Source organism: Channa argus, chromosome 21 (assembly GCF_033026475.1).
Source record: "Channa argus isolate prfri chromosome 21, Channa argus male v1.0, whole genome shotgun sequence".
In the NCBI taxonomy this organism is placed as follows: domain Eukaryota; kingdom Metazoa; phylum Chordata; class Actinopteri; order Anabantiformes; family Channidae; genus Channa; species Channa argus.
The window spans coordinates 8,207,658-8,235,656 of record NC_090217.1 but is presented as its reverse complement, the minus strand read 5'-3'; the positions used below and the strand labels follow the sequence as shown (position 1 = coordinate 8,235,656).

The window sequence follows — 27,999 nt, the reverse complement described above, 5'->3', positions numbered from 1 at the left end:
ACATTAATATTTAGCTCAGTCATTTCATTAATTTTGAAGATGCAAAACCAGCTAATTGAAAGTAGGTTTCGGTCTTCAAAATCCACCTCAGTTCTTAAAAATGGGGTAATTTTTGTGTCTCACATGCAAGGAGTAAAAGGAAAACACAGCCCAGTAAGGAATATTAAAACGCACAAAAGTCCCCGGTGGGGCACTGTTAATATTTGTCGAAAAACCAGTTAGATCGATTTGTGTTTTCAATACTTGCACCTCTCAGGCTAATGAATAATATGTACTGTTCTACTACAGCCTATAAAATTCTCCAACTTTTGCTTCAAAAGTCCCCCCCCTCAAGGGATTCGCTTCATCTCTGTCCTGTGAGCACGGTGACGGAAGATCTCCTTTTACCTGGTTGCATTTCTCTCTCTGCAGGTCCTCTCTGTTCCTCACAGAAGGCTGGTGTGCTGTAGTCGCCTTTTTGAGGTGACAGACGTCAACAAGGCCCAAAAACAGGCAGCACACCAGAGAGAAGTCTTCCTCTTTAATGATCTCCTTGTGGTAAATATGCAAACAGCCCTATTTTATCATGAATCATAAAAGATTTAGTAATAATTTACTGTATATTTTTCTCTCCCTTTCACACATTTAGTTTTCTTTAAACAAACCCTCCAATGGCTCAGTTGAGTCTTAAAGCTGCTTATTCTGTTGTGACAGCCGCAATGCACCATCACCTACTTCGACTGTGAGCCATTTCCTGCAGGCTCCCTCTCTTCTTTTATTTTGTTTCAGAACTTGGGTCTTTCCAGACATTTCTTTTAATAATAGATAGTAGCAAATGCAGTGTTACGGTGCACTTTTAAGCAGAGATCAGTCACAACAGCTTTAAGGGCAGGTACCAAACTTTTGTTTCACATGGGGCGCAGCACAGAAAAGCTGCTCTCTCAGCCCAAAGACTTATACAATAGGGAATCATCAAAGGTTTATGGTTGAGCATAATTAATGGGCTCATTAGGAGCCACATAAGAGTTATCTATCCAAGGTGTTTAACTACCTTTATAATGATGTCAAATGTTGATCTCGTTCCAAGAGAGCAACAAAAGAAAGAGCAGCGTGGCTATTTTACCCCTCCTTTTTCTGCTCAAGCTGAAAAGTAATTGGTAGCTGCAGGAAAAGGAGGGTAAAAGGCCAATTGTGCAGTAAGAGGCTAAGAAAGTTTATCTTCCGGCATCACAGTAGAATTCTGTTCATTTACTACTAAAACTCAGTGGTGCGATATATTCCAGCGACAGCTTAGAGAGCTGGCCGAAATTGTCTTTGATGTATTTTATTGCACAATGAAAGAGATCTGGACTTTTCTTTGAATTTGGCCCCTGTTGAACATGTCAAGTAGTGGCAACTTGATATATTGTTTTAATACTCCTTGCCGGTAAATTATACCTCACAGTAGTGGCTGCAAAACAGATTTGCTAATCCATCCTCATATTAGAGCAATCTGAAACACTTTGAAGGTGATAGTGTACATTAATATTAGCTTTTGAGTGAATTTTAAAATGATCAAAGACTTTTTTTCCTCGAGCTGCCCTTTGAAGTTCTTCTCTGATCAGGAAATCTCAGTGACAGATTCCAAGAGCAAAATAATTTTATAGCCACTCATGTCATTTAAAGTTGTTTCACTAATTTCTTATTTCTTTGCCCATTGCCTGCAGATCTTAAAGCTATGTCCAAAGAAGAAGAGTTCTGCAGCCTATACCTTCTGCAAAGCTATGGGCCTTTTTGGCATGCAGTTCCAGCTGTTTGAAAATGAATGTAAGTCAGACTGTGTTCTCTGCAGGCAGCTGAATTCAAAAAAGTTATACACCAACAACAAACAACTTCTAACCAATTTAAGGATTGAAACAAAAACTAAATGTTTGACGCATAATACTAATGTTTGGAAAGGAGAACATAGTTTAAATTGTTCAAGTTGACATTTTAGGTCTTTTATACAATTTTCACACCTAAGTACAGTTCAGGACAGTTCACTGCATACAGTACACATTTTATACTTTTGTTTCAACAAGTCAACGTCTGCTCCACAGACTACCCTCATGGCATCACAATCCTCTCACCGTTTGGCTCTGAGAAGAAGCAGATACTTAACTTCTGTGCCCAAAGTGCAGAGGAGCTGCTGAAGTTTGTTGAAGACCTGAAGGAATCTATCGCAGAGGTGTCAGAGATGGAGCAGATCCGCATAGAGTGTAAGTATCAACTCTTAAATTCGCCTTTTAATGTTGCTCTGTTTGTCTGTTTTTGTCAGTGTGTCTGTCTTTGCCCATGTCCTCTAGGACCTTCTGTACACTGTGTTATTCATTGATGAAGGAGACACTTTTGTAAGAAACAGATTTGGTTCTGTGGATGGAAGTAGGCCGGTGGCTACAAAATCGAATAGACCTAAGGAGTGTCCAGCTTTATGTACAACCCCAATTCAAAAAAATTGGGACAATGTGTAAAACACAAATCTCAACACATATTTTATTTACAATAGAATATAAACAATACATCAGATGATGAAACTGATATTTTACCATTTCATGGAAAATATCAGCTTATTTTGAATTTGATGGAGGCAACACATCTCAATAGTTGGAACAAGGTGATGTTTACCATTGTGTAACATCCCCTCTTCTTTTAACAACGGTGTAAAAGTGTGAAGTAAGGAGACCAGTTTCTAGAGTTTTAGGAGACAAATGTTGTCCCCTTTGTGTCAGATACAGGACTCTAGCTGCTCAATAGTCCTGGGCTTTTGTTGCCATTTTTTTCGTTTTCTGTTGGACTACAGGCAGGCCAGTTCATCACCTGGACCTCCTCTTGTGAAGCTGTGCTTTTGTGAGGGATGCAGTATGTGGTTTAGCATTGTCTTGCTGAAATATGCAAGGCCTTCCCTGAGAGAGACATGTGAATGGGAGCATATGTTGCTCTGAAACATGTATGTACTTTTCAGCATAGCTGGTGCCTTTCCAGATGTGTAATCCGCCCACGCCATAGGTACTAATGCACCCCCATACCATCAGAGATGCAGGCTTTTGAACTGTCTGCTGATAACAAGCTGGATGGTCCGTCTCCTCTTTAGTCAACAGGACATGGTGTCTTTTCCAAAAAGAATTTCAAATTCATCTAAGCATAGAGCTGTTTTCCATTTTGCCTCAGACCATTTTAAATGAGCTTTGGCCCAGAGAACACGGCAGTGTTTCTGGATCGTGTTCACATATGGCTTCTTCTTTGCATGATTCATCTTTAACTTACATTTGTGGATTGCACAGTGAACTGCGTTTACAGACAGGGATTTCTGGAAGTGTTCCTGAGGCCACGCAGTGATGTCCAGTAGAGAATCGTGCCTGTTTTTAATGCAGTGCTGCCTGAGGGCCCAAATATCAGGTTAATCCAGTTTTGAACTTTTGGCCTTGTCCCTTGCGCCCAGAGAATCAGACTCCTCCTGATTTTCCGAATCTTTTGAACTACAAACAATATTCAAATAAACCATGCAAACCTAATAAGACTAAGGTTTACACTTGACATACATTTTTAAGGTTTAACAATAAGCTAACTTTTTAATAAACTAGAAATCTAAATCAAACTAAGACAGTAGATTACACAACAAGCAACATTTATTCCGGAGATGATCAGGTGAAATGTATGCTGCTGCAGCCTGCAACTAAAGAAATGTCAGCATCCTATTGCATTTGGGACCAAATCAATAATAATCTTGGAAAATGGAGGAATACAGTGGATTCTTAGATACTCTGTAGGGATGGATAGGTTCTCAGATAGTACACATGAGCTAAAAGTCATCAGTTGTTGTCTAATTTGCTGACTCTATGTTGTTTGTGTAGGTTGTATTTTTCGACTAGTGCTCCTGAAAGCAGCCAGGCATCAGAGTTGTTTCTGGCTTGTGTGCGTATGAAATTCTCCAGACAATAAGCCTTGAACATACTTAGACATGCATGGGAAACCTGAGTACTCAGTGCCTGGCTCCTGCCACTGGGCATCAAAAGAGAGCATCCCTGCTGGGGTTTGACGCAACTGCATTACCCTTCACAGAGAGGGAGGGCCAGCCGCCTGGGGAGAGCAGTCAACAGCATATGGAGATAGGCAGTGGTTGTCAGAAGGAACATATTTCTTCCTCTAGAGTAGAGCAGGAATAGACAGCATCTGTGTACACAAACACACACAGACCAGTGCAAGAGACACACACTAGAGACATGAATTTAAATGGTCACAGACAATGGCCACATCTTCATTTGTTCTTTAAGGGCTTTTACACTTTGTTACATTTTTCTGGCAAAAAAACCTTTTGAGTAAGGAAGAAGAAATATTTTATCTGGAGATGCCTTTCCCATGTTCATGTAGCTGTTATACTCACTCACTCTTAACTGTGCCACCAGAAAAGTATGGCCATAGTATATAAAACATATGCACAACTGTAAAAATAAAAGCACTATAGGCTGTTACCTTGGTTAATATTCCTGAGTAAGGACATAAAAGTAAATATAAATTAAATAAAGAATTATGCTAGTGATCTGAAATTTTCAGAAATGCATTGCATTCTTGATTGGCTGAGAGAGAGTATTTCATATTTTAGCCTGCTCACCTGACTTTAACCAGTATAAAAATGCACAGTTGCTTCTAATTAAACAGACTATTGGGAGATTATGGAAAAAGTAAGTTACTATTTAACCAATGTACAGTGTAATCTGATCTCTTAAAATATACAAATGAGGATGTGCTCTGTTTCTGTCACATTTGTGTCACACTTGTACCAAAAATGGCTGGAGAACACTCTGTACTGCAGCCTTAAGGTTTCACCTGGCAGTTTTGTGGCTCTGCATCAAAATTAGAATGCAGCATGGTGTCAGAGACAAAACAACATTTAGTCATCATGATTAGAAATGACATGCAATTACCATCAAGTGTGAAGTTTAATTAGAGGGATGCAGAGAGGCAACAAGACTGTGTGTGTGGTCTCTCAGAAAATAAAAAGTTAATGTTTTACCCATGCCTATCTATCTATCTATCTATCTATCTATCTATCTATCTATCTATCTATCTGTCTACCTCTTTAACTCACTGTCATGGTGATTATGATGATGATCTTGTCTGTCTTCTGTTCCCTGCAGGGGAGCTGGAAAAGCAGCAGGGAGCCAAGACACACTCAGTAAAGAACAATGGCACACAGTTAGAGCTGCGCAGCAAACAGGGCTCCCCATCAGGTGTGTGTGCACTATCGCTGTTTGATTTTAAAATCCCCTGCCAAGCCCTTGTCCCAAGGTGCAAAGATGTTCCTGCTGCCATTTTATGAACTGATCAAATGAAAAAATAAGTTCTCTTTTTAATGGAGCTTTACATGGGAAAACAACTTAAGATGTGTGCTGTACAGAGATTGTTAGTAATATAAGTGAAGGGATTCACTGTTTGCAGACCCCAGCCCCTCTTTAGAAAGTTGCTCATTCCCAGCATGCATGTATGCAAATACACTACTAAAACAATTTTAATTTTAGCCTGATCTCAAGCAGATGTGGACAAAATCAGGTTTCTTGTTTGGTCTATTTAGCTGTTACCTACTGTAGCAGATTTTAATCTGCTGTAGCTTGTTGGCAATTAGATTTGGTTCTGTCAATCCACGTTTGGATTCTTTGTATCAGCTTAGTGTAGAAAACCTACTTTGCAAACAGCAGAGGTTCTATTTCTGCCTCATTTACAGTAATGTCCATATTTTCACCTTTACAATAGGTATTGCTTTTTCAGGTAACACATTTAGCTGAAATTACTCAAGTTTAACTTCCCTCATTTCAATTAAGATCAGGGCTTAGCCACTGACATCTAAATCTTGGGGGGAAATGCTCTTTCTATATAAATTAACTAAAACTTTTACACTAGATAGGAAATTCACCTTGCCAAATATGTTTTCCCAAAAAATCCAATATATCTCTGAAATGATATTTACAGGAAATGAAAAGTGACTCTGTGAATGCAGTTTAATAAATATCTAATTTCTGGCCTCAACTTGACTTAATAATAATTATCTGGAGTTTACATCTTGTTCCTAATAGTATTTGAACACATGGTAAAAGAGAAAATTACTGTTTAACACAAACAATCTGCTGCCACTTTTGTTTCTTTCTCTGTCATTTTTTTCACACCTTCAGGAAACAAGGAGGTAGATGACAGAAGCGGACACAACGCAGTAGAGGTAAGTGCTCAGTGATAGGGCTATGTCCCAAACATCAGGTAAGTCAGTGCAGTGAGAGTCAGACTAGTGTGTCATTATCAAGGCAGCATGAGATAGGATAAATCCCGAGGAATTCTGTATCTTTAGGACTAGCGGCGTCAAGCAGGAGTGGGTGAAGAGTGCATGAGAGAACGAGTGCTGCCGGGTAGACTGCTGCGGGCATGTGAGGTAACCCAACAAACAAAGTACTAGACAAAGAAACTCCTGGAATTCATTTAAAATCTCACAGCAGTTAGAACAGATTCAACTTGCCTTTTGCATCCATTTTGCACCCAACTTGGAGGCTTAAATGTTATCTGTGAGCCTAAAAAAAGAGAAGGTGGTAATTAGTTTCACATGCTCATGCAGAAACTGTGGCTTCTTTAGGGCACTTCACAAAAAATAAAAAGCAGCCTCAGCTAAAAGTAGCTGAAATCAGAGGGTGTGTGGAGAGAGAGTGTGTGTGTGTGTGTGTGTGTGTGTGCGCCCACATTCAACACTGAGACCCTAATAAACACTGTAACACGCAGGCTGATCAATTTAACGCTCATTTGACCCGGAGTCGCTGCCTCCCAACCCCTCGCCAGACCTCCAAGAGAGACGTTCATGCAATTTGTGCAGGCGAGAGAGCCAGCTGAACTACAGTACCCATGGGGCTTTGAAATGATTGTCCTAAGGCCATGAATGACCTTTCCTAGTCTTTTCCGTGGCAGTAGAGTGGAGGAGTATGAGTGAAAAGCCAAAACTGGCTTTTTAAGTCCACACAGCTTACTGGTAACACGTGAGGCTGTAAATCTGTACTCGGGAGCTGGTTAGAGACATAATTGCGTATACTTCACACCTAAAGGCTGCACAGCCATTTCATTTTCACAGCCACAAATGCCTGTAGAATGACAATTACAGCAGAGCAAACACGGCTTCATTGCTGCACATGAAAGGCAAAAGAATGTTGGATGCTCGTTTATTTTATGTATACACGAGCTTTCTCTTTTGGCTTTAACAGCCTTTAAGTGCTGATATTAGGGAGATATGATCAACTTTCATTTTAAAGAGCTTGATAGTCTCTTATACTAGACCGTAAGATCTGTGATTTTATGCTGTAGACCACAGGGTGTACACCTCCACACAAAACCACACCAGGAAGAGGAAAAACAAAATAAAAATCTCATGAAACCCAACCTGCAGTATACTTCAGATCACTTCCGATCCAAAAGAAGCGTGGTATTTTCCCATTATATGAGGACTTTACCTCTTCTCTATTTTTTCACCCATGTTTGCACCTCAGGTCCGGCTTCACGGTTGTCTGAGCTACCTTCAGCATCCCTCTTCCCCTCTGCCATGCAGCCTACAGTAAATGTCAGTGGCTGGTGGGGAGCTGTCGAAACACATTTATCTTGAAGACCTCTCAGAGAAATCCTGCTTATGTTTGAAGGACAAATATAGTGAAGTCTGAATCCCAAAGCAATTTATTAATCAGAGCATTTGACAAGAAGCGTGTGAAGGTTCTGTTAGATTCTGGTTCAGGGCAGCAAGAATAGGTTTAAAAATTGTCTGTTTATTCTAGAGTTCTGAGAATATTAGTCAAGGGTTTACCACTAAAGTATACTTTTGAAAATGAGGATTGTTCTTATGTCCAGGTAACAGACTTCATATGAGAGAGTGTTGATATTATCATCTGAGTCACTGTCAGTCATTTCTTTCAGAGCAAGCAAAATAAATGAAAATACAAAACAACTTGCTGTCACCTAGGCAAACAATGGCCTGGCACCCTGCCCTGAAAGGACTGAAAGTAATATTCTAGAAAAAAAACTTGTTTGCAAACTTGCATAACAGTTGTATTGTCAGTAAGTAAAGCAAATGTACATGCAGTAATCCGGCAGACACTTATCAAAATCAACTGACAGGTGAGGAAGGCAGACCAAGAGCAAGTTTTTTAAATTTAGTTTCTTTTAGTGGAAAACTCTCAACTTGTTAGTTTAGAAACAATTTTCATAATAAAGTTGTTTTATTGATAAGAATAGCATCTCATATCACTATCCAACCCTCCTCTTATGAATGTAATCTTCACCAAACTTTGAGACAGAAAACCTATCGTGTATGAAAAGTGCTAACAAATAAATTTGACTGGATCAGTCAGGTGGAGCTCATGTTTTGAACATGGAAGTATCTGTGGGTTTTTGATGTATAAGAAGCTACAACAAAGAGCAAAATGAGCCGTATTAAGAGAAGAGGAAAGGCAGGCAAACAGAGGCTGCAGTAGGTTGTTGTCCTTTTAAGTGCTGCCAGCTTCTCCCAGGTGCAGCCAATCCACCCAATCTGTCAACCAAGTGAGGGAGGTAGTCAAAGCAGCTGGCTTATCCCAGCTCAACTTTTCAGTCAAAGTCACGTACAGTGTTCTATTTGTAACCACAGTGACACAGCTCTTAAATAAAATGTATAAGAATGCAGTGCACTGTGTAGTGTTTTTAAAAGAGGTTAAAGGAGGTTTATAGTTGTCTTGGGTAATGTGGCTATCAGGGACCCCTTTTCCACATTTTCCTTACTATACACCCCTGGCAGCAACTTGCAATAATTTTCATTAGTGATTATTCTACTGATTATATTTTTCTACATGGTCCATCTTGATATACCAGACCCCAAAGAGACATGGGCATGCTAAGATATTTAATTGCTTTTATATATAGTTATAGTCAAAAATCAAGAACAGCATCAAATTATCACATTTGTGCTGAAAGAAATTTCACATATTCTTTGATACATTGCTTAAAAAATAATGTATTGGTTAATTTGGAGTAAAAATAATGAAGAGCTGCCCACGTATAATGATTCCTGAGTTTACTATGCTAGTCTTTCAAAAATCTTAATTTTAAGCTCCATTACTAGTGACAAGACATTTCTCTAACTTTGCATTCACTGACACTCAGTATGAAGGTATCAGTCCTCTCAGAAAACACTGGAAAGCTGGGTTTCTGTGTTTTGACCATATTGTTTTCACTGGTAGTTGTTTCTGCTGAGGAGTCAAACTTTTGAAAGGCACCAGAAAGTCAGAGAAATCTTTATTCTTTAGTTACCTACCTCAGAGCTCAGTGATGTTTGCCTCGGAGTAACCTATATGTGTTAAGTCATAAAGGAGAACAAGTGGCTGGCAGATTGAATAGAAGCACATGGTAATTGGTTCGTGCACACAGGAGTTACATAAGCTTCTGTAAAGTAAAAAGAGTAAAATGGTAAAACACCACTACAAGCACTTTTGTTACCTCAGATACTTCACTTTAAATCTATTATATGCAGAAGAATCACCATTGACCTTGTTCTTATCATTTACAATTTGGTGGTATTGACCAGTAATCTCACATATTCTGTATGTGGAAAATTATAATTTGGAGTTAATAAAATACTTGAACATCTCACGATGTTGGCACTCTAAGCCTGATAGCATGTAGAGTAGGGGCCTACTGGATCAGAGATATGGTGCTGATGAAAACTGATATTGGCCACTGGGTGGCTTGATAACATCCGCAGCTGGTGCAGCGTATGCATTGCTGATTGTGCTCACTTTCTGAGAAACAGTCCTGGAAACATGCTGTCTCACCTTGCTACACTAGGCTACATAAAGAGAGTACCAGGAAAGCTACTGCACAATATGAAGGAACAGAAATCGAAAGAAAACAGGGAGCCAAGAAAACGCTGTAAAAGAGCAGAGCTCAGTGGCAAATGTGACATCTGGAGGTTTGCATTCTGTTGAGTGTTGCCTGTGGATGCCTGTGGTTGTCAGCCTGCTCACCTCTTCTCCTCTTCTTCTTCCACCCCGCCCTCTTTTTCGTTTGACCTCCGTCTCTGTTCTGGTTACCTCGACCCCCAAGTCTCCTCGTGTCCGCTGTCACCATAGCGCCACACAGTGGTTTGGAAGGGAGACACGGGGGCCCTCAGTGTCCCCTTTGGAACCACCGGGCCCACCTGTAACTTTGCACCAAAACTGTTATCCACCATTTCCCACCACTGTTCCCCAGTCACACACTGGTTTCCCCAGCATCTAATCAACACGGTTCCCGCTTCCTGTGGGGGTGGAGGGGAGGGACTGTAGTGTAATCACAATATTTTTACACTTCCACCAATCTCCAACACCTCAGCCCCCACGCATGCCCTGTGTGTGTGTGTGCGTGTGTGTATGCTGTGCCTTCACCAACCCCCCAAAAAAGAAAAAGAGGGCTTGACGGATCATAGAGGAGGAACCAGTTTTATAACATTTGATGCTGTTCTCTTGGCTGTTTTCTAAACTAGGTGTCAATTCACAACAGGCTTCAGACGTACCAGCTCAGCAGCAGCACCACGGCTCAGACTCCCGAGAGCGTGGCCCTTCTTAACCACCGGGGGGAGCTGCTTTTCCAGCGGGGGCCCCAGGGGTTAACCCAGGGGCCAGCAACTCCACCTCAGCAACCACAGCTGCAGTCAGCGGCAAGCACCCCGGCCCACCACCTCCACCTCCAGCAGCACCACCAGCCTGCTGTCAGCATGGCTGATCTGCGGCCCGAGACACTCATCCAGTGTCAGCAGATCGTGAAGGTCATCATGCTTGACAACAGCGGCCACGGGCGCATGGAGGCCTTCCTCAGCCAAATGCCCACGCACCAGCATCACCACCACAGCCACCACCAGCTCAGTCAGTCAGCCATGTCCACCCCGGTCCGCTCGCCGGGCGGCTCCCAAGGCAACGATGGCCACCAGCCCCCGCTGCCTCCCCCACCTCCGCCTTACAACCACCCACACCAGTATATACCGCCAGACCCCCGCCTCAGTCTACATCGGACCCCAAGTGGCTCTCGGAGCATGGTGTAAATAAGTTAAATAGTATTACTTTCCCTGAAACACACACACACACACACACGCTTCCACCAAACCCCACCTATGTATCAAATAGTACATACTGTACATATATACATACAATGAAAGAGCTATAATCAAAAAATGAAATCTCACTAATATGCATATATTTAAAGAAAAAAAAATCAAGTCAAATAAAAACACAAAATTTTAAAAGAGATACAAAGAAACAACGTGCATATATAAAGTTTTACTTGATTCCACATGTATTTTGAAATATTATGTAGTTTTAACAAATTTCTATAACTTTTGGTCAGTTTTAACTCTTGCTAGAGAAAAACTCACAGGTAATCACTTCCTGGACGGATTCCTTGTCCTTCAAGTATTATCAAAAATATGTGAATCCCTCACACTTTTTTCTTTTCCTTTTTGGATTGTTCCAGTGTCAGAAGAACATACTCCAAGGACCTTGCGCTTCTCTTTGCTTTTGTCATCTAAAACCTCATGCCTAACGTGCTGTATGTGCGCGTGCGTGCACAGCTGACACTTACTGAAAAATGCGTGCCAAAATACATATGCCTCCACAAAACTGACTTCTTTGCACTTGACTTAAACGCTAGGGCTAGAATAAAAGAAAAAGGAAAATAGTCCTTTCTTGCTTCTCCCTCAAGGAGTACAAAAAATAAAAATAATAACAAAACTGATATTTCATAAAAAGCTATTTCCCTGTTCATGCTGTTGCTGATTTATTTATGAGATGGAGAGCCGTCTCTTCTCTGCTCCCCTGGATTATGAAAAAACAAAACAAAACAACATCCTCCGATAAGCTGTCATATGCTCTTCTGTTGTGTTGTGGCTCTCTATCATCAGAAAACACTCTGGCTACATCCATCACTCCACGGTGATGGATGACAGGAAACAAAGGCAACTAATCACATGGATTGCTGCCACAACAAAAAGTCAGCCCAGGATGCTCCTGTTGATGTTTGTCTTTTACGCTTTACACTTATTATCCCTTACACTTCCCAGGAATTCTTTCCACATTTATTTTTTGATTGAGGGAACTTTTTTTTTTTTTAATTATCTGAGCAGCCAAACCCGGTTTGGGATTTTCCTAAACCAAAAACAGTTCAGCATTCTTCTGTAATAAACGTACAACACACTGTGCTGGCATCTGTTTATAAAAGCTTCTTCGGGCTTCTCAGGAAGTCGCCGTGCATTTCCATGAAGATGCTTCTACAACTATTAAAGGTCAAGATCTGTGTTTATTTAAGGTTGCGTGAAGCATATTTCACTTTTGTGTGTTTTCTGTCAGTGGATAAATCCAGACATTGTCTCTTTCTGTTTGTACAACTCCCAGGTTTTGTTTTAGCTCCTTGTGACTGTTTTCTCTTCCATGCTAACCTTTCACTCTGACATTTTCAAAAAGGCAAAAACTGCAAAGGCACACACACACACACACACACACACACACACACATGCACACAGTATATTGTGAATGCCGGCATTAATGGTAATGTTTGTGCTGTTGGCTAGCCTGCTTTAAATAAGAATGGGACAAAAAGAATGCATTATCTGATCTCTTTCTCTTTCACCTGAGCCTAGAATGTAAATACCACATTCAAGCAGTGTCAGAAAGAACAAGCAAGCTACCTTTGGCCCCTTCAAAATGCTATTGCTGTGTCACGTGTCCATTCTGAAATAGGTCAGTGAGTGGCCTAGCCTGAATGCGTCCATCTTTTCAACATAAGCCCCACCAGGTATTGTGGGATGGATGTCTTTGCTCTCATCTGACCCCTCCGCCTGTCTGATTTGTTGATTTATAACCACAAAGCCACTGCTGGGAGGTTGCTATCTCATCGTTGTGTCCTTTTCCACTCACGGTTTCAACCAGAGGAAAGACAGGTGGCAGGAAAGAAAGCTGTTGTTGTGGGTGGCAAAGGTTATGTGTTTGTGTGTGTGTGTGTGCGCATGTGTGTGAATGATTATGTATGTGTGTGTGGGTGTAGCTGCTTACAATACAGCCCAAACGTTTCTCTTGTTCATGACAATTATTGTTTTTTAGATCATTCTTATTTAATGAGAGGAACCACTTTCAAAAATTAAATGCTATCACAATTATTTTAATATTTTTACTGACTGTAAACCAACTTATGAAGGTTACTTTATGAATCTGAGCTTATACCCTTTGAAGTTCTACTACTAAAGATTTAACATTGATGAGATGATGATTGTAGGATTATTCACCTATTTGTTTGAATTAACATTGAGGTCTAATGTGATTAATTTCTCATGCATGACATCAGTTTGGAGGCCTACTGAACCTTTTATTCCCAAAAGTATTCATTTTTTGGTGCATGATTAAATTTGCTGTAAAGCACATTGGGCAGAGTTGCCAAATTTTATTTTTTTTTGTTATGTTGTAAAAATGAAAAAAGGATGATGACAAACACCCGCTCAATGATGAAATTAATACAGTTTGTTTCAGTGGCAATTCGACACCTTTTGCCAAATGTGAAACTTTTTGTTCCCTGTTCTTTCTCTACCTTTTGTTTGTGGATGCAAAGTTTTTCCTACTAAAGAATGTGTTTTATTGTTTTAGGAGATTAACCTGTGTGTGTGTGTGTGTGTGTGTGTGTGTGTGTGTGTGTGTGTGTGTGTGTGTGTGTGTGTGTGTGTGTGTGTTTGAAGAACAATGAAAACACTGAAAGCCACAGGTTTATTTTTGAGAGGAAACCTATGTAGCATTTTTTGGACTGTAGCGTATGACATGGAAGTGCAGTGGCTAACTTTCATAAAAAAGGGCTCTGCCATATAGTGCACTGCTTTATGAATGATGTGGATCTTGTCTGGTTGTCCAAAACTGTGTTTGCTCCATACTAGTAAAAATAAATAAATAAATTAATACACATATTTAGGGATAGACAGGTGGAAAGTGAGTGTAAAAGATATGAAACATCACCTCCCTGAGTTGGCTTTAAATCCCTCTCTACCTGTCTCTGCAGTATATCAACATGCTATTAAAGATGATTTAAGTCTATTTACCACAATGGTTTGCTTTGGTTCCTGGATTTCCCTATGCATCACACTATGAAAGCAGACTCATATCATTTAACATTTTAATTTTACAACAAAAAGTTTATTCAAAATGTACAGTACATAAAAGTAAAATTAACACATTAGCATTGCTACTATATTCTGACGGCAAATTATTCACAGTTATAGTGCGTAACAGTAAATGGTGAGATGTGTGAGTTTCAGGCTGACTTATTATTTTGACATTAACTGTGGCTAAATGAGGCATATGGCAGATGTTACACACTGAAAACACAAGGTGGTGCCTGTGCCTTGATGACGCCAAGTTGTATTTACTATTCTCAAGTCTGATTCTGTATATTCAGACTTTCATTGAATTCATTCTAATTGTGTACAAGTTGGTTCCCAGCAAGACAGAACAAAAAAATCGAGTCAATATTAAAATCACAGTATGAAGTCTCCAGTCAATCAATGTGCTCCGTGTAAGTGTGGACCATGTTCAGCAGCAGGCTGAAAGTGGGCTAATGTGTTCCTCAGTTAAATAGTAGATACATTGGCTTTTTTTCTTGTTAGAATTCCAAAACTTTTTTAGAAAGCGATGCAATAAAACTAGAAGATGTCTTATTTTGTATATATTTAATAAGTAATCTTACATGTTGCTTTACTTATTTGCCAGAATGACAAAACTGAGTTTTTGTGACTTTCTATTATCCCTTGTATGTATGACAAACACTCATATACAGTGCAAAGGTTTGCATCCTCCTTTTAATAAATTAATTAAACATTACCTTTAATTTCTGATGAATAAACACTTGAACCTAATTGAGAAACAGCAGTCTATAGTAAATACAACTGTACAACCTTCATCATAGTTACAAAAAGCTGTATGTGTTTATACATTCCTGTAGGTCTGGGTCTACAAAGACAATAAATACTGTAGTGGGACTTATAAAGAGTTAATGGTCAAAATGATATTTACTGGACTGTTGTGGAGCCAAATTTTATAGTGGGTGGTTGGTTGGTTCTTTAAGCTGCACCATAAGCAAGTAATCTGATGTAATACAGACTGTAAATTATCTGTATACCAACATTTTTTACATCCTGGTAAGCTCATAAATATACACAGTCACTAGGCTGAACATTTTCAGTTGTAATGGTAGACACCATATGTGACTTTCTGTATGTACACACATACATTCCTGCTCTATCACATTTTACTGCAAAAAGATGAAGTCTGTCATCTAAATTAATCCAAAATGTGTCGTCATCTTCTTTGATTTGTTTTCCGACTCCAAATTAACATGCAGGAGGATAATATTGTAAAATATAAGACTCCAAATGCCCAGTTGGTAAATTTCAATGTGAGTCCAGGGCAGCAGGGAGGGGAAATGGCGGTCAGATTATTTCAACCTGAATAATCCTGGCTAGACAGGCGCTTCGCCCACGCGCCCTGTGTGTGTAAATTCTTCATGCCCCGATGGCTTTTCATCCTCCTGGGCAGTTGTCATCTTCCGCCAACGCTAGTCAAGTGAAGAGAGATAAATCAGTGTCAAATTAGTCTTAAGCGTTTATCTTTAGTGAAGGTGAGTCTGGAAATAGAAAGTTTGGGGGAAGAGGAAAATGTGAACAAATAAACTTTAGCTGTATTTTGCATTTTGCTTTCTAAAGGAAAGGAACAGAACAAATAATGTTGGAGACTAGATGTCAGTTTCTTCAAACTCCTTAAAAGACGCCTTCACTTATATTAAACTCTCTAGTTCTTGGTTCTAGTTTGAGTAGTACATGTAAATGAACGCTACTACACCTCCCTCTGACCTACATTAAAATATCTCTCTACTTCTGGCTGAAAAATGCCTCCAGATGACATCATCTGAACTCCCAAGGATAAAAAAAAACTCCTCCAGGTGATGTCTTCTGAAGGCATCAATAATTTATGCATTTCATTTAATTCCGATTTTACACTACTTGCAACGGTCCTACGTCTACATGAGGTATCAGTGAGATGTGTAAAGTGTTGCTACCTCTTTGATGCTGCCCTTATTAGTGCAGAACATCCAGATGACATAGCCGGGGATTAGCAACATGGAAGACAACGCCATTATCCAGCCAATGGCTTGGCCCCACAGCGGGTACACATACTTCCCCAAGGTCAGAGGGGTCATCTCGATGGCACTGAATGTAAAAACTCCCTGCAAGATAAAATAATGCATTTTTGTGCACAAAGTAATTGGAAATGTCAAAAGCACCGAAGGTATTAGGATTCTTCATCAGGAAGCATGACTTTCTGAAAAAGTTAACTGTGATCCATCCAGTAATCGTGTAGATACTGAATTTCAGTGACTGGCTGTTCAATCAAATGCATTTTTTTTTTTTTTACAAATGTCTTTTCATTATCATTAACTAGGTGTGAACTGTTGTTTGCAGAATACTCCTACTTTACCATTAATATAAACTTTATTTTCCAACTACTTTTATCACTACAGTAGTAGAAATAAAGACATCAGCATGATTTTCCCCAGGGCCCAACAGTCCATGAGATGCAGTATAAATCACCATATGGCAGAGAAAACAATTTCAGCACGTTATCAATCCTCCACCTATTGGCACCTGCTGTAGCCTGATGGGTTTGTAGGTCTCCATGAGGGAGGAGGGAGTTACAGTCTGAAAAATGCAGGTTGAGGTGGGAGGTTAAATCAAAAATCATTCCCCACCTACCAGGCAGATCAATGGAGTGAAGAACTTCCAACAGAGTTTCCACCAGCCACATGGCCGATAGCCGATCATGTCTTCAATGTTCTTATAAAACTTTTCGGCTCCTGTGGCAGAAAGACACGAGGTCACAAAGAGGCTGTGTGTGTTAATGTAGAGACGATAACTGCAAGAACAAAACCTTATGGGGTAAAAGCCAATTCTAGGACTATAAAAGACATTAATTTGGTGATTTGGCACAAAATAGTCCTTTGTATCCGAATTGTCTCAACCCATTTCAGCTATGATGTTACTTGAGTTCAGTGTACAAAACATGGTATGGTTTATTTTGACACACAGAGACAGTGAAAAGAAAAAAGATTACCATAAAACCAGGATATGGAAATAGTTTCGAAGAAAACAAGGAAGAGAAGACACATGCCACTGGCAGAGTAGTAATCAAATAGCTTGAACACATACAGACCACCCTGGGAAGACACACACACACACACACACACACACACACAGACACACACACACATCTGCTTTAGAGGCTGAATATTTATACTCCTTTCTTTACTGAATAAAATATGCATGATGTAAGTACACTGCAGGTAGTTGTAATATTGTTTTGTCATCATGTATAATGCAGCATGCTTCCCCCCCTAGAGTTGGAAATTGTTCATGTGTGCTGAATTTTAAAACCTTTGGTAGCACTGTAGAGCTCTGTAATAACAAGGTAATAGTTTGAAAATAACAATATAGTGTAAAGTGCAGTTTTCTTGTAAAAGTCATGCACAAGCTCATCGTGCCGTATTAATTAACTGCAGAGAATCAACATTGTCTTTTGTGATATAAACAGTCATGTCCGGAGAAAATCATCTACAGAGAAAGGTTTGTGCAACACCTGTGTGATGTTGGAGAAGCCAATGATGAAAGAGATCAAGCAGACAATGAAGATAAAGACTTTCTTCCTCTTCCTCAGTACCAAGGGATATTCATCCATTAGAGCTGTGATGAAGCCTTCCACTGTGCAAAACTTCAACAAAACAGAGACAAGGGTAAGGATGTTTCTAAAAGGAAAAACCTAGCAAATTCAAATTATCCTTGCCAAAATTTGGAGCCTGCATTACCCACAATACAATTCAACCGCTGACAGTACTTTGAAGGATAATTTACCTTAACTGCAACTTGTTATTTCCAACAACAGCTGGCAACAAATGATCTAATAAATAATACAAGTAGTGCTGTTCATACCTGACTGTCCAAGCCCAGCATCATGAGCATGGAAAAGAAGAGGATGGCCCACAGAGAAGACATTGGCAGCTGGGTAACAGCTTGAGGATAAGCTAAAAATGCTAGACCTGGACCTAAAAATCATAAACAAACATATTTTAACGTTATTCAACATTAGTAAGCATTCAAACATTTGTGTGGTTTAGCTATGAGCCATTAGACAAGGGGGAATAAACTGCATCATCCCTATCATTTGATTCAATTCATTGTCTGTTGAACGGAAAATATTTTTATTGCAAGAAAAAAAGGTTTGGTTTAATTTAAATGGCTGAAAGCAGATCACTGCTTCAGATTCTTGCTCCATGTAAAGGTTAAATATGCAGCCTAAAAAAACACAAGTGGAGCAAAGGTTTGGTCATGAGAAAATGACGATGAAACTCTTGTCGATCAGTGAGGACAATCCAATCAATGTCAAGAGTTTTATCTTACAAAACCTTTGTCTTGCAAATACTGAGATCACCTCCAAGCCGTCGGCCTCTCTGGGATGCTCACTTTATACTCAATCATGACACTGACCTGTCGCCAATTAACCTCATTTGTTGTGAGATGTTCCACCAGGTGTTTTTCTTTACATGTCCCACCTCTGGGGTTTGAGAGACAAAGAGACAGACAGAGAGACTTTTGAGCACACCTGATGCTGCTAACTCCTGCACAGGTTTCTTAGTGATGTAGGACATGAAGCCAACAATGGAAAAGATAACAAATCCAGCAAACATGCTGGTGCAGGAGTTGATGCAGCACACAATGATGGAGTCCCTGAAGCGAAAGACATAAAATAAACAAAATGAAAAGAGAAGAAAGAAAAACCTTCAGAATAAGATACACAATGCTTAGGGTTAACGTCCCTATACCTGTACACGTCATTGTTGTAGTCATTGTAGCTTCCCAGTGCGATGAGTGAGCCCAGGCCCAGACCATAGGAAAAGAAGATTTGAGTTGCTGCGTCCAGCCACACCTATAAGATGGCAGATTCACATATAACATGTGCCCATAGGTTTGTTCGAGATCGTGTTTATGTGATCGGGTGCGTGGACAATATCTACCTCCGACTTGGTGAGCTTATTGAAGTCTGGAGTGATGTAGAAGAGGATGCCATCAGTGGCTCCAGGCAGAGTGACCCCACGGAAGAATAGGATGAACAGCATGAAGTAGGGATAGGTGGCTGAGAAGTACACCACCTGAGGGGGGTGGGGGTGGGGTGTAACTTCAATTAATCGTTATTTTTCTTTTCAAAAACGTGAAGAATGTGCATGGATGGACATAAGATGACAGCGAGGTTGTGTTATGTGAATCACAATGACAAATAACGCAAAGCATTTTCTTTTAAATAAATAAATGGGATGCAACCATTACTCAGTGAAAAATTATTCAGCTACTAAAATATTTCCATGGCTTAAATTTGCCATAACATCTTTGCAGATCCTTTAGGATGAGTCCTGTAGTTCTGTAGCATAATGATTGTGCTTAATTGCTACTGTCCATCAAGGCAGGGGCCCGGGGGAATTCATTTTTCCTCACTGCTCTCAGATGCCACACATTAAAAACCAATTATCCTTGGCAGTAAGTGTGTTTCTGCCCACATACATTGGGCTTGGACTTGCTGTAATTTAAAAACCCCAGGCAGTAGGCAGAGTGATTTAGTTTCTTTTTTTTTTTTTTTTTTTTTGACTCCTATTACATCTGAATTGTGCTGCAGTTTGGGATAAAGTAATACCTCTAAAACTTATTTCTCTAGCTGACTGATGGGCAGCAGATTGACAGCAGATATGAACAGAGTGAAAAATAGATACATACTAAGACAATAAGTCTCATAAACCATTTTAAGTTGCTGTTCCACTAATATGTCCTTTATGCCAGAACAAAGAATGAAGGATCCAAATCAATAAAGAGCGAATGATCAGGAGCTTTAATAAAACCAGACAGAGACAAGCAGTGGCCAATAAAACCAAATGTTCAGCCGTTAAACTGTTTAATGTGATTTATGTACAATAACTAAAGCCAATGATATAACAGATAAATGTAACAGGACTTGCAGTGAACCTCTACTCACTACTTGTCATCTCTAAAGTTTGGCAGGTACAGAATGTATCAGTAGGAGGTAATTTGTACCCTTTTCTTATTTTTTCTAATTTGACACACTGCTCCACAACAGCAGTACATAGCCAAGATCGAGTAATCAAAAAGTTAAGGGCTCACAGACCTGTGCCATCCTTTAGTGTCATAATTTGATATTCAACTCTTTAATTTGCTCCACCTGTGAACAGTTGACTGACGACTTCACTCATGTTTGTATGTTTTTGAAACTCAAACATGCAAAGGGAGAAAGAGGCTCAGATAAAGCAAACAGTGTAATGCGGCAGATGCAGACTGAGGCTGAGATGTTGAGAAAACCTACAGAGAGAAAATATAGAGAACTCCAGCACAAAGCCTGACCTTTCCCGTCCACTCCACTCCTTTCCAGATTGAGAAGTAGACAAGGACCCAGGACAGTGCCAGAGTGCCCACTAAGGGCCAGCGTAGCTCCCCTGGTTCATCCAGACCACTGGACAGCTGGTGCATGTTCCGCCTACAGGACAACACGAATTCCCAAACTCAGACAAGCACAAATAGCTTCCATGATTAAACCCTGCACTTGTTATACCGAGCATCTTGTACACATACACAAAGATTTGGCAGAAACTCAGCAACTTACTCCCAGAACTCAGTAACTGCGCTGGTCAGGTTGCTGGTGTCTGTCAGACTGTAGTTGGAAAAACATTTCTCTGTGTTCCAGGGGTTATTACAGCTTTGCCAAGGCAGCTCCTGCACACACAGACACATGCAAAAACAAAAAAGCTACAGTCAGGAAAAAGATACAAATTCTTTATTTATTTTTTATTTATTTCTGTAACTTAGTGCTAAACACTGTTCTGGGATTTACCAGCTGTATATTTTCCTAAAGAGACAAGGCCACATGAACGTTAACACAAAAAAAAAACCATCACCTGCACACTTCTTCACAGAAGAAAGAAAAACCTGTGTTTTATTGACTCTCCACAGATGCTTGTTTTATTTGATTCAACAGCCTCAAACATCACATTTCTGCTCTCCATCAACAACAAAAAAAAATTAATAATAATTTGTCTTAATCTACTGCTGTTAAGATGACTAGATTTTGGCCACTTAGGGGCAGCTGAACAAGGTTATGAGTGAGTGTATATAATAATAATAATAATAATAATAATAATAATAATAATAATAATAATAATAATAATAATAATAATAATAATAATAATAATAATAATAATAATAATAACAATAATAATAACAATAATAATAATTCCTTTCTACAAATGCAGTAAACAGTTGTTAGCATCATCATTGTTTTGGAGTTGTGTTGGGCGACTTGTGTTCATTCTCATTACGTTCTTTTTTAGTTAATCTGTTGTCCCGATTACTTACCGAGCCAAAGGAGTTAAATAAGTAGTAGAGTGCCCAGGCAATGATGATGATGTAGTAGATGTTGAGCCAGAAAGACAGCACCACAGCCGCCAGACCGACACCTGCAGGAGGAAGGTGCAGATATGAGCTTTATTCAGCATGTCATGTAAAAAGTCCGATAATGGGTTAAATGCTAATTCTGACGTTATATACGGACAGTAACAAAAACACAGCTTTTTCCACACAGCATAATCTGCATGTTCACACTAATCTTTATCATCCTCATAGCCCCACTGTTATTCTGCTATTTCTAATATTTACTTGGCCTTGGCTTTGACTTTCAGTTGGCACAGCAGCATATTCACAGTCACTGAAGCTGTTGTCTGTGATGGCAGGAGACCAACAGTGCCTCAGTCGAGCTCCTTGAGCTTAGAGGCAGTGGTATAATTGCTAGCACAAAGCACCAGAGCAGGGAAAGGTTCTTAAATGACAAAAAGATGGTCAACAAAACACTTGTATCTTCTTGCTTTTATGTTTCTGCTACTCAATGGGAGCATTGCAGCCTTGTGTTTTTGACTTTTTGACATGTAAAAAGAACAAAATGCCGAGTGGAAACATTAAGCAAAAGCTCAAATAAAATAAAAGCGTGTGTTGAAAGGGAGACCATTCATGCAAGGACGGGTTATGAGACAAACACAGACATTCAAAAGGACCCAACTCTTCCTAAAGAGGAGGTTTCTCTGTATTTGTTTGGTGATTCTTTGTGATTGTTTTGCATCGTCTTGTGGTAACTCTCTCTTTGCAGTTATTTTTGCATCTCATTGTAGTGGTTGGTTGGTTTTGCAGATATTTTATTTCCCTTCATATTGTTTGACTTTCTAATGATTAACATTAGTGAAAATATATTTTTTTTTCAATTTTCAGAAATTGGTCGTATTTCTTCCTACGTCTAGTCATCACCGTCTTACTGTGACGTTGTGCTGGAGAAAGTCACATGAGACAGAGGTTACATTTGAGCTTCTTGTGCCACATACTCTGCACAACCCCGAGAAGACAGATTTATTTTGTACAACAGACCCAAAAACAACAGTGACTGGAGGCCATCACATGCACAGTCATGTTGTCCACAACCCATTGGCTAAACCCCAACTACCCTACAGAATAACCCACAGAACAGTCCAGAACAGAGCAGAACTCCCCTTTGGGTTGCTACATTACCTTTCATCATAGGAATGAGTTTCCACACCCCTAGTCCCCCAACAGAGGTGAACTGTCCAAGAGACGTCTCCAGGAAGAAGAGAGGTATCCCAGCAAACACCAGGGTCATAAAGTATGGGATCAGGAAAGCCCCTGATAGATGACCACAAAGCAGATGACCAATATATGTAGATAGTAATGTCTATGTTATAGTACTATGCTTATTAATCAGAGTTAGGCTCATATAACCAGCTGTTCATTTCTTAATATAATTTCTCTGTGCAGTAACAGCTTTGCTTTATCATATTAAGAAACTCTGGGAAACCTTGGAATTCAATTTTAACAAATTACATTTTCTTCCCTGTAGACTGAAAAAGAAATGAAATATCACTGTAATATTACAGTAAAAATGCTGTATGCTTTGATCCAATTTGTTAAGCTACGGCTCCTGTCTAAAAATCTACTTTATTCTCAACATTTTATGCAAATGATAGAAGACAGCCTTGTTTCACATATTGCACAACTCACACACAGTAGTTAAACATCTTCCACTGAATACTTGCCCCAGATGAAACATTTTACCGCAGATTTTAAAATTCTGGGGTTTGGGTAGGGAGATTAGTATTTTATCTTATTATAGACATATATACGCCTTCATATGTTATTTTATAATTGATTAATCCATTTCAAACTGACTGGATGTCACATTATGCACATACCTCCTCCGTTCTTGCCACACAGGTAAGGGAACCTCCAGACATTTCCTAGACCGATGGCATATCCCACACATGACAGCAGGAAATCAAACTTGCCCTTCCAGCTTCCCCTGTCTGGCGGCTCCTCTTCTTTCTTCTTTTCTGCAGGAAGCACCACTGGATCCAGTTCTTCAAAGGGAACTGCCTCTTTGACCTCTGTTGGGGAGTTTAAGTCCACTGTACTCTGTCCAGTCTTTCCCATAGTGGGAACGCTACACACCAGCGGGGTCAGAAAGCCACAAAGTCCTTACAGGGTAGAACAGTTAAAGTCTTCTGTCTTCCTCTTCTGGATGATGTGCTGACAGTGAGCTGAAAGCTGTGGACAGCAGGAAAACATGACAGGTTTTGCAGAGATGTTGCAACAATTATCTCCAGCTTGCATTTAATTTAACCGTATTTCAGAGGAGAGAAATACTACTCAAGTTACATTTTACTGCTTTAGTAGCATTTGTGGTCTCTTAAAAGCATTTTATGAATGCAGCCAATGGGCTCACATAACTACAGCCTAACAAGTGGCCTGTAAATTAGTAAGAATGTATAAATATACATCACGGACAAACGTGAAGTACAAGTATAACAAACTGGTGCAACAAGCTTGTGTTTATCAAGGTACTAACATGATAATAAAGGACCTGGGCTGACCTGTTGATCACTAAGACAAATCAAAACCAAGCACAATTGATAATTAGTTGATAAAACCTGCCCCAGAATCTACTGCTTAGTTTCTTGTGATGCAGGATTTAAAGATTGTGAAAATGGGGGTTTTCAAAATACACTGAGTTTTTACTTAATGTTCACCGTGACTAGAAAGCAGTATTAATGTTTCTTATTGTAATAGGGTGTAATAGCTACAGTAGGTAACATGTGACTAAGATATTCCGAGATGTTAGCCACAAATAATGTGTTGTAATAATGTTTGAAAACTTAACCGTAAGCACAAAATAATCTTTTGCGGCTGCAAAGAAATAGGGATATATAGTTAACAATCATTTAAATGTGTTATTATTATTATTAATATTATTATTATTACAAATTGTTAATCCCAATTACCTTGATATAATCTAGTTACTACCACATTACCTTGGTATTTTTAAATTATTGCCCTTTTATTACCAAGCTGTAAAGTGGTCCCGATGTTTTTGAACGTCCATGTTTTGAGTCTATTTTATATTAAAGGTTTTTTTTTACAGGAATTCAGCTGGTTCTGGAAAGTTTGTCCATTCGAGCCTCAAAAACAGCACAGAATGTGGCTGCACCTTGGGACGTGCACCAGGGCTGTGAAATGTTCAGGCAGGTGGCATAAGCCATCTTTCCCTGCATAGTGCTTTGTATTCAGCACTGAGGTGCATCACACCACAGCTTCCTTTTTATCCACTGCAGTCACACTCATGGTGAGTCACCAAAACACCAGAAGAAAGAAAAAGGTGAAGGCTGATCAAATAATGCAGTATTATCACCACAAAACTTGAATTCACACACCTGCTTGTCCCACTCACATATTATTGGGAATTCTGAAGAACATAATTGGCTTTAGAGAGAGTGGGCCTTTTAGTTTGATTGTAGAAAAAAGGTCAGCCTCTATCATTCACTGCCTGTGGATTAATCCCACATCTCATGCCTGGATGGCATCACATACTCAGTGAATAGAGGCACTGGGAGGAAGTCGTTCGTGTTTGCAAATATTGACTGACCCAAAAAATGGTCCAAATGACTTTATGCCATGCTCGAGGTTAAGTACAAAATGTATGTTTTTCTTTAAAATACAGCTAAAACATGACATTTCATCGTTTACTTTCTCACACAGAGTAGATTTGAAAGTGCAGGCTCACGCTTAGCTTTTTCACAAGTCTGTGTTCTTCATAATGTAACACTCTGAAATTTTACATGCTGTTCTTAATTTTCTGCCTGATTCATTCAGCTCAGTGTGTTTTTAGAAGTATTTAAATATACAAATGTTCAGTTCCCTTCCCTCATGATGAAAAGCTTTAGCTTCTTATGCTGTTTATACAGTCAATATAAGTTTATTGGGTATATGCAGTACAAAATACAAAATTAAACACTGTATGGAAATAGTTTGTATAGCCGGGCTGACAGACTAAGTTTAAAACAGTGGATGTTTAATCAACATTGATTGTGTGCGAAGAAACCCAGTCTAATTTTGCACCCAATAATGATTTTCACATTATTGTCTAGGTGAGTATGAGTATCTGCTTCAAAAGCAAAGCAATAATATGAAGCACATCAGTAATTCCCTTTGAGAACATCGTCCACTCGGATCAATACCGCTACTTTTGACAGCAGAGAACTTTTCTGCCAGCTATTATCTTAAGGTTTCAATTTTCTCTTGCTCAGCATTTAAAACAATACCTGTTAATAAACAGTTTCGTCGATTTAATGAAATCAAATAGATGGATGTTTCTTTAAAAGGTGTGCAGCAGTCCCTCGAACCAAACAAATACTGTCACCCAACTGACCCTGATGATCAACTGAACAATTTAAAGCCAAGGAGCAGGAGGAATCCTACCTGACAGATTTCCAAGTCCTTCGTCAGGTCATCAGTTTCACTTCACTACTAACCAGCAGCACAAAAGTCCTGAGATTTCAATTAAAGATTTGAAATAAAATGCTCTCCTCTGTGCCAACTGTGAAAAGCCTGACGCCGTCTCGCCGGGCCCAGGGGAAGCCACAAAGTACCTGCTGTCCAAAAATCTGTTGTGGATTTTGCAGCTCCCAGAGTCCTCCAACTGGATTTTGGAGGACCTGTGGCTGTTCCTGCTGCTGGTATCGAGTGGTTGATAATAAAGTTCGACCTCTGTCTGCTTTGATTGCTGCTCAGTTCTGACTAGTGAGGCCCTAAGGCCACGGGGGATGCAGTAAGTCAATCGCCCAATTCTGGTGGGGAACACTAGCGCCAGCAGCAATGTGTGGGTTTGTGCATTGTGATAGCCGAGGTCAGCTTTTGCCAGCACCGTTGCCATGGTATTTCCCAATAGAGCAGGGCCCGATCAGTGAAAGAGCTCATAGAGTTTTGGAAAATGAAACGATGAATGCTGGCAAAGACCCTGGAAATGTATCACAAATCAAATGCAGTCACGCCAGTATTAGACAAAAACAAAACATAACATTCAAATACAAAGTATAATCATGGAGCAAATTTTAAAAGGGATATAATTTAGGAAACGGATGGTTTCCAACTTTCACTTTCACTTATTCTTGACAAGAAAGTGAATTTTAAGAGTGTTTTCCAGGAAAATCCAGTTTTGGATTAAAGTCAAATACATTATGAATTTTTATGACATTTTTTTAAAAGTGATTCAGTAATGTCATTTACAAACCAGCATGTTAGTTTGCTTACATCTGCTTCTGGTCATAACAGCTGAAGAATGAATGTAATATGAAAACGCAGGTGTTGTGAGAGACCCCATGCAGCTCTTAATATGAAGTGCACTTATGTCCTGTCATACACTTTGTTACATGCACAGTGGATGCAGTGACGTTATCTGTGTTGGCTTTTTAATTACTCTAGTGACAATGAAACCATGTCTTCATTAATATTAATAAAGACCGATATGAGACATGAATGGCTTGTTTTTCCTGGCAGGTAACCCCTGTACATTAGTATCTGCTCCAGATACTCTATCACCAGCTAATTAGAAAGACTAATTAACATCCCCACAATGCCCTGGCAGCACCATACTCAGTGTCCATTGGTGAGCGGGTGTGTGGAGATGCAAGGCACAAATGGGCTTTCAAATGTGAGCGATTAAATCATATTAGAAGCTTAATTACAGCGAGTCAAATTATAGCAAGTCCTTCCTATCAGTGGAGTCTTTGGTGACATTTATTGACTTTGACGAACCTTTTTACAGTGGTGATACCAGATCAATAAATAGGTAGGTAGACCAATAATAGATACAGAAGTGCAAACCCACCTCCCTGTTTCTGTGTTGCAGTCGTCTGGTTTTCTCCCCCAGCCCAGCGACATGCAGGTTAGGTAAACAGGTGACACCAAGTAGCCTGTAGGTGTGACTGTGAATGTGAATGATTGTCTCTCTCTGCAGAATGTGTTAGTCCTGCAGTGAACCAGCAACCTGTCTGTCTGTCTGTCTGTCTATCTGTGTGCCCCACAGTCATTTTCATGCATGTGCTCTGGTCTCGTCACTGCATAATCAGTGCCTATAGCAACATCCAAATAATTTCTCTCTTTGCTGTCAAAATGCTTTAAAGTCTCTGTCTCAGGTGTATTGCACATCATGTAAACACTGCAACTTGAATAGCTAAGTGAACTAACTAATTGATTACTAATTTAATACATTACTCTAGATTATAAGCACTAGATTAGCATTTACTTCTGTTTACTAATGTAAAATGTACTATACAAGAACCTGAATTAAAAATTAGGAAGTTTGAAACAAAAACGGCTTTATTTCAGGCCTCCTAGCAAGCTGCCTTTTATTCAAAGCACGTGCTGAGTCATGTTTTATCACTGCAAGTGTCTCAAATCTTTGTGACCTTGTTACGCGTAAAGCCATTGTCCTTTATATGTGCCCCAAAATAAATTAC

General features: G+C 39.6%; 2 protein-coding genes across 5 annotated transcripts in view; one reads left to right on the top strand and one right to left on the bottom strand.

The window, feature by feature from the left end:
- The window catches only part of iqsec3a (IQ motif and Sec7 domain ArfGEF 3a), an 88,337-nt gene extending 74,253 nt beyond the window's left edge, over nt 1-14,084 (top strand). For 3 of the 4 annotated variants that reach the window (XM_067490471.1, XM_067490473.1, XM_067490474.1), the window contains 6 exons: nt 412-537; nt 1,686-1,785; nt 2,058-2,216; nt 5,133-5,225; nt 6,162-6,205; nt 10,505-14,084. In XM_067490471.1, coding sequence (XP_067346572.1) covers nt 412-537; nt 1,686-1,785; nt 2,058-2,216; nt 5,133-5,225; nt 6,162-6,205; nt 10,505-11,059 — 1,077 coding nt within the window. In that variant the 3' untranslated portion in view covers nt 11,060-14,084. The remainder of the gene's footprint in view (nt 1-411; nt 538-1,685; nt 1,786-2,057; nt 2,217-5,132; nt 5,226-6,161; nt 6,206-10,504) is intronic. The other variant, XM_067490472.1, reaches the window with a different exon arrangement.
- A 215-nt stretch (nt 14,085-14,299) lies between these two features.
- slc6a1l (solute carrier family 6 member 1, like) lies at nt 14,300-26,813 on the bottom strand. Its single transcript, XM_067490489.1, has 15 exons — nt 25,961-26,813; nt 23,401-23,752; nt 22,703-22,834; nt 21,506-21,606; nt 20,757-20,866; nt 20,498-20,630; nt 19,108-19,242; nt 18,916-19,019; nt 18,696-18,820; nt 18,026-18,138; nt 17,676-17,807; nt 17,154-17,256; nt 16,796-16,896; nt 16,102-16,269; nt 14,300-15,600 (listed from the first exon to the last, which is right to left on the bottom strand). The coding sequence occupies exons 2-15, from the start codon at nt 23,636-23,638 to the stop codon at nt 15,505-15,507; spliced, it is 1,791 nt and encodes a 596-aa protein (XP_067346590.1). The 5' UTR covers nt 23,639-23,752; nt 25,961-26,813; the 3' UTR covers nt 14,300-15,504.
- Between the last annotated feature and the right edge of the window lie 1,186 nt (nt 26,814-27,999).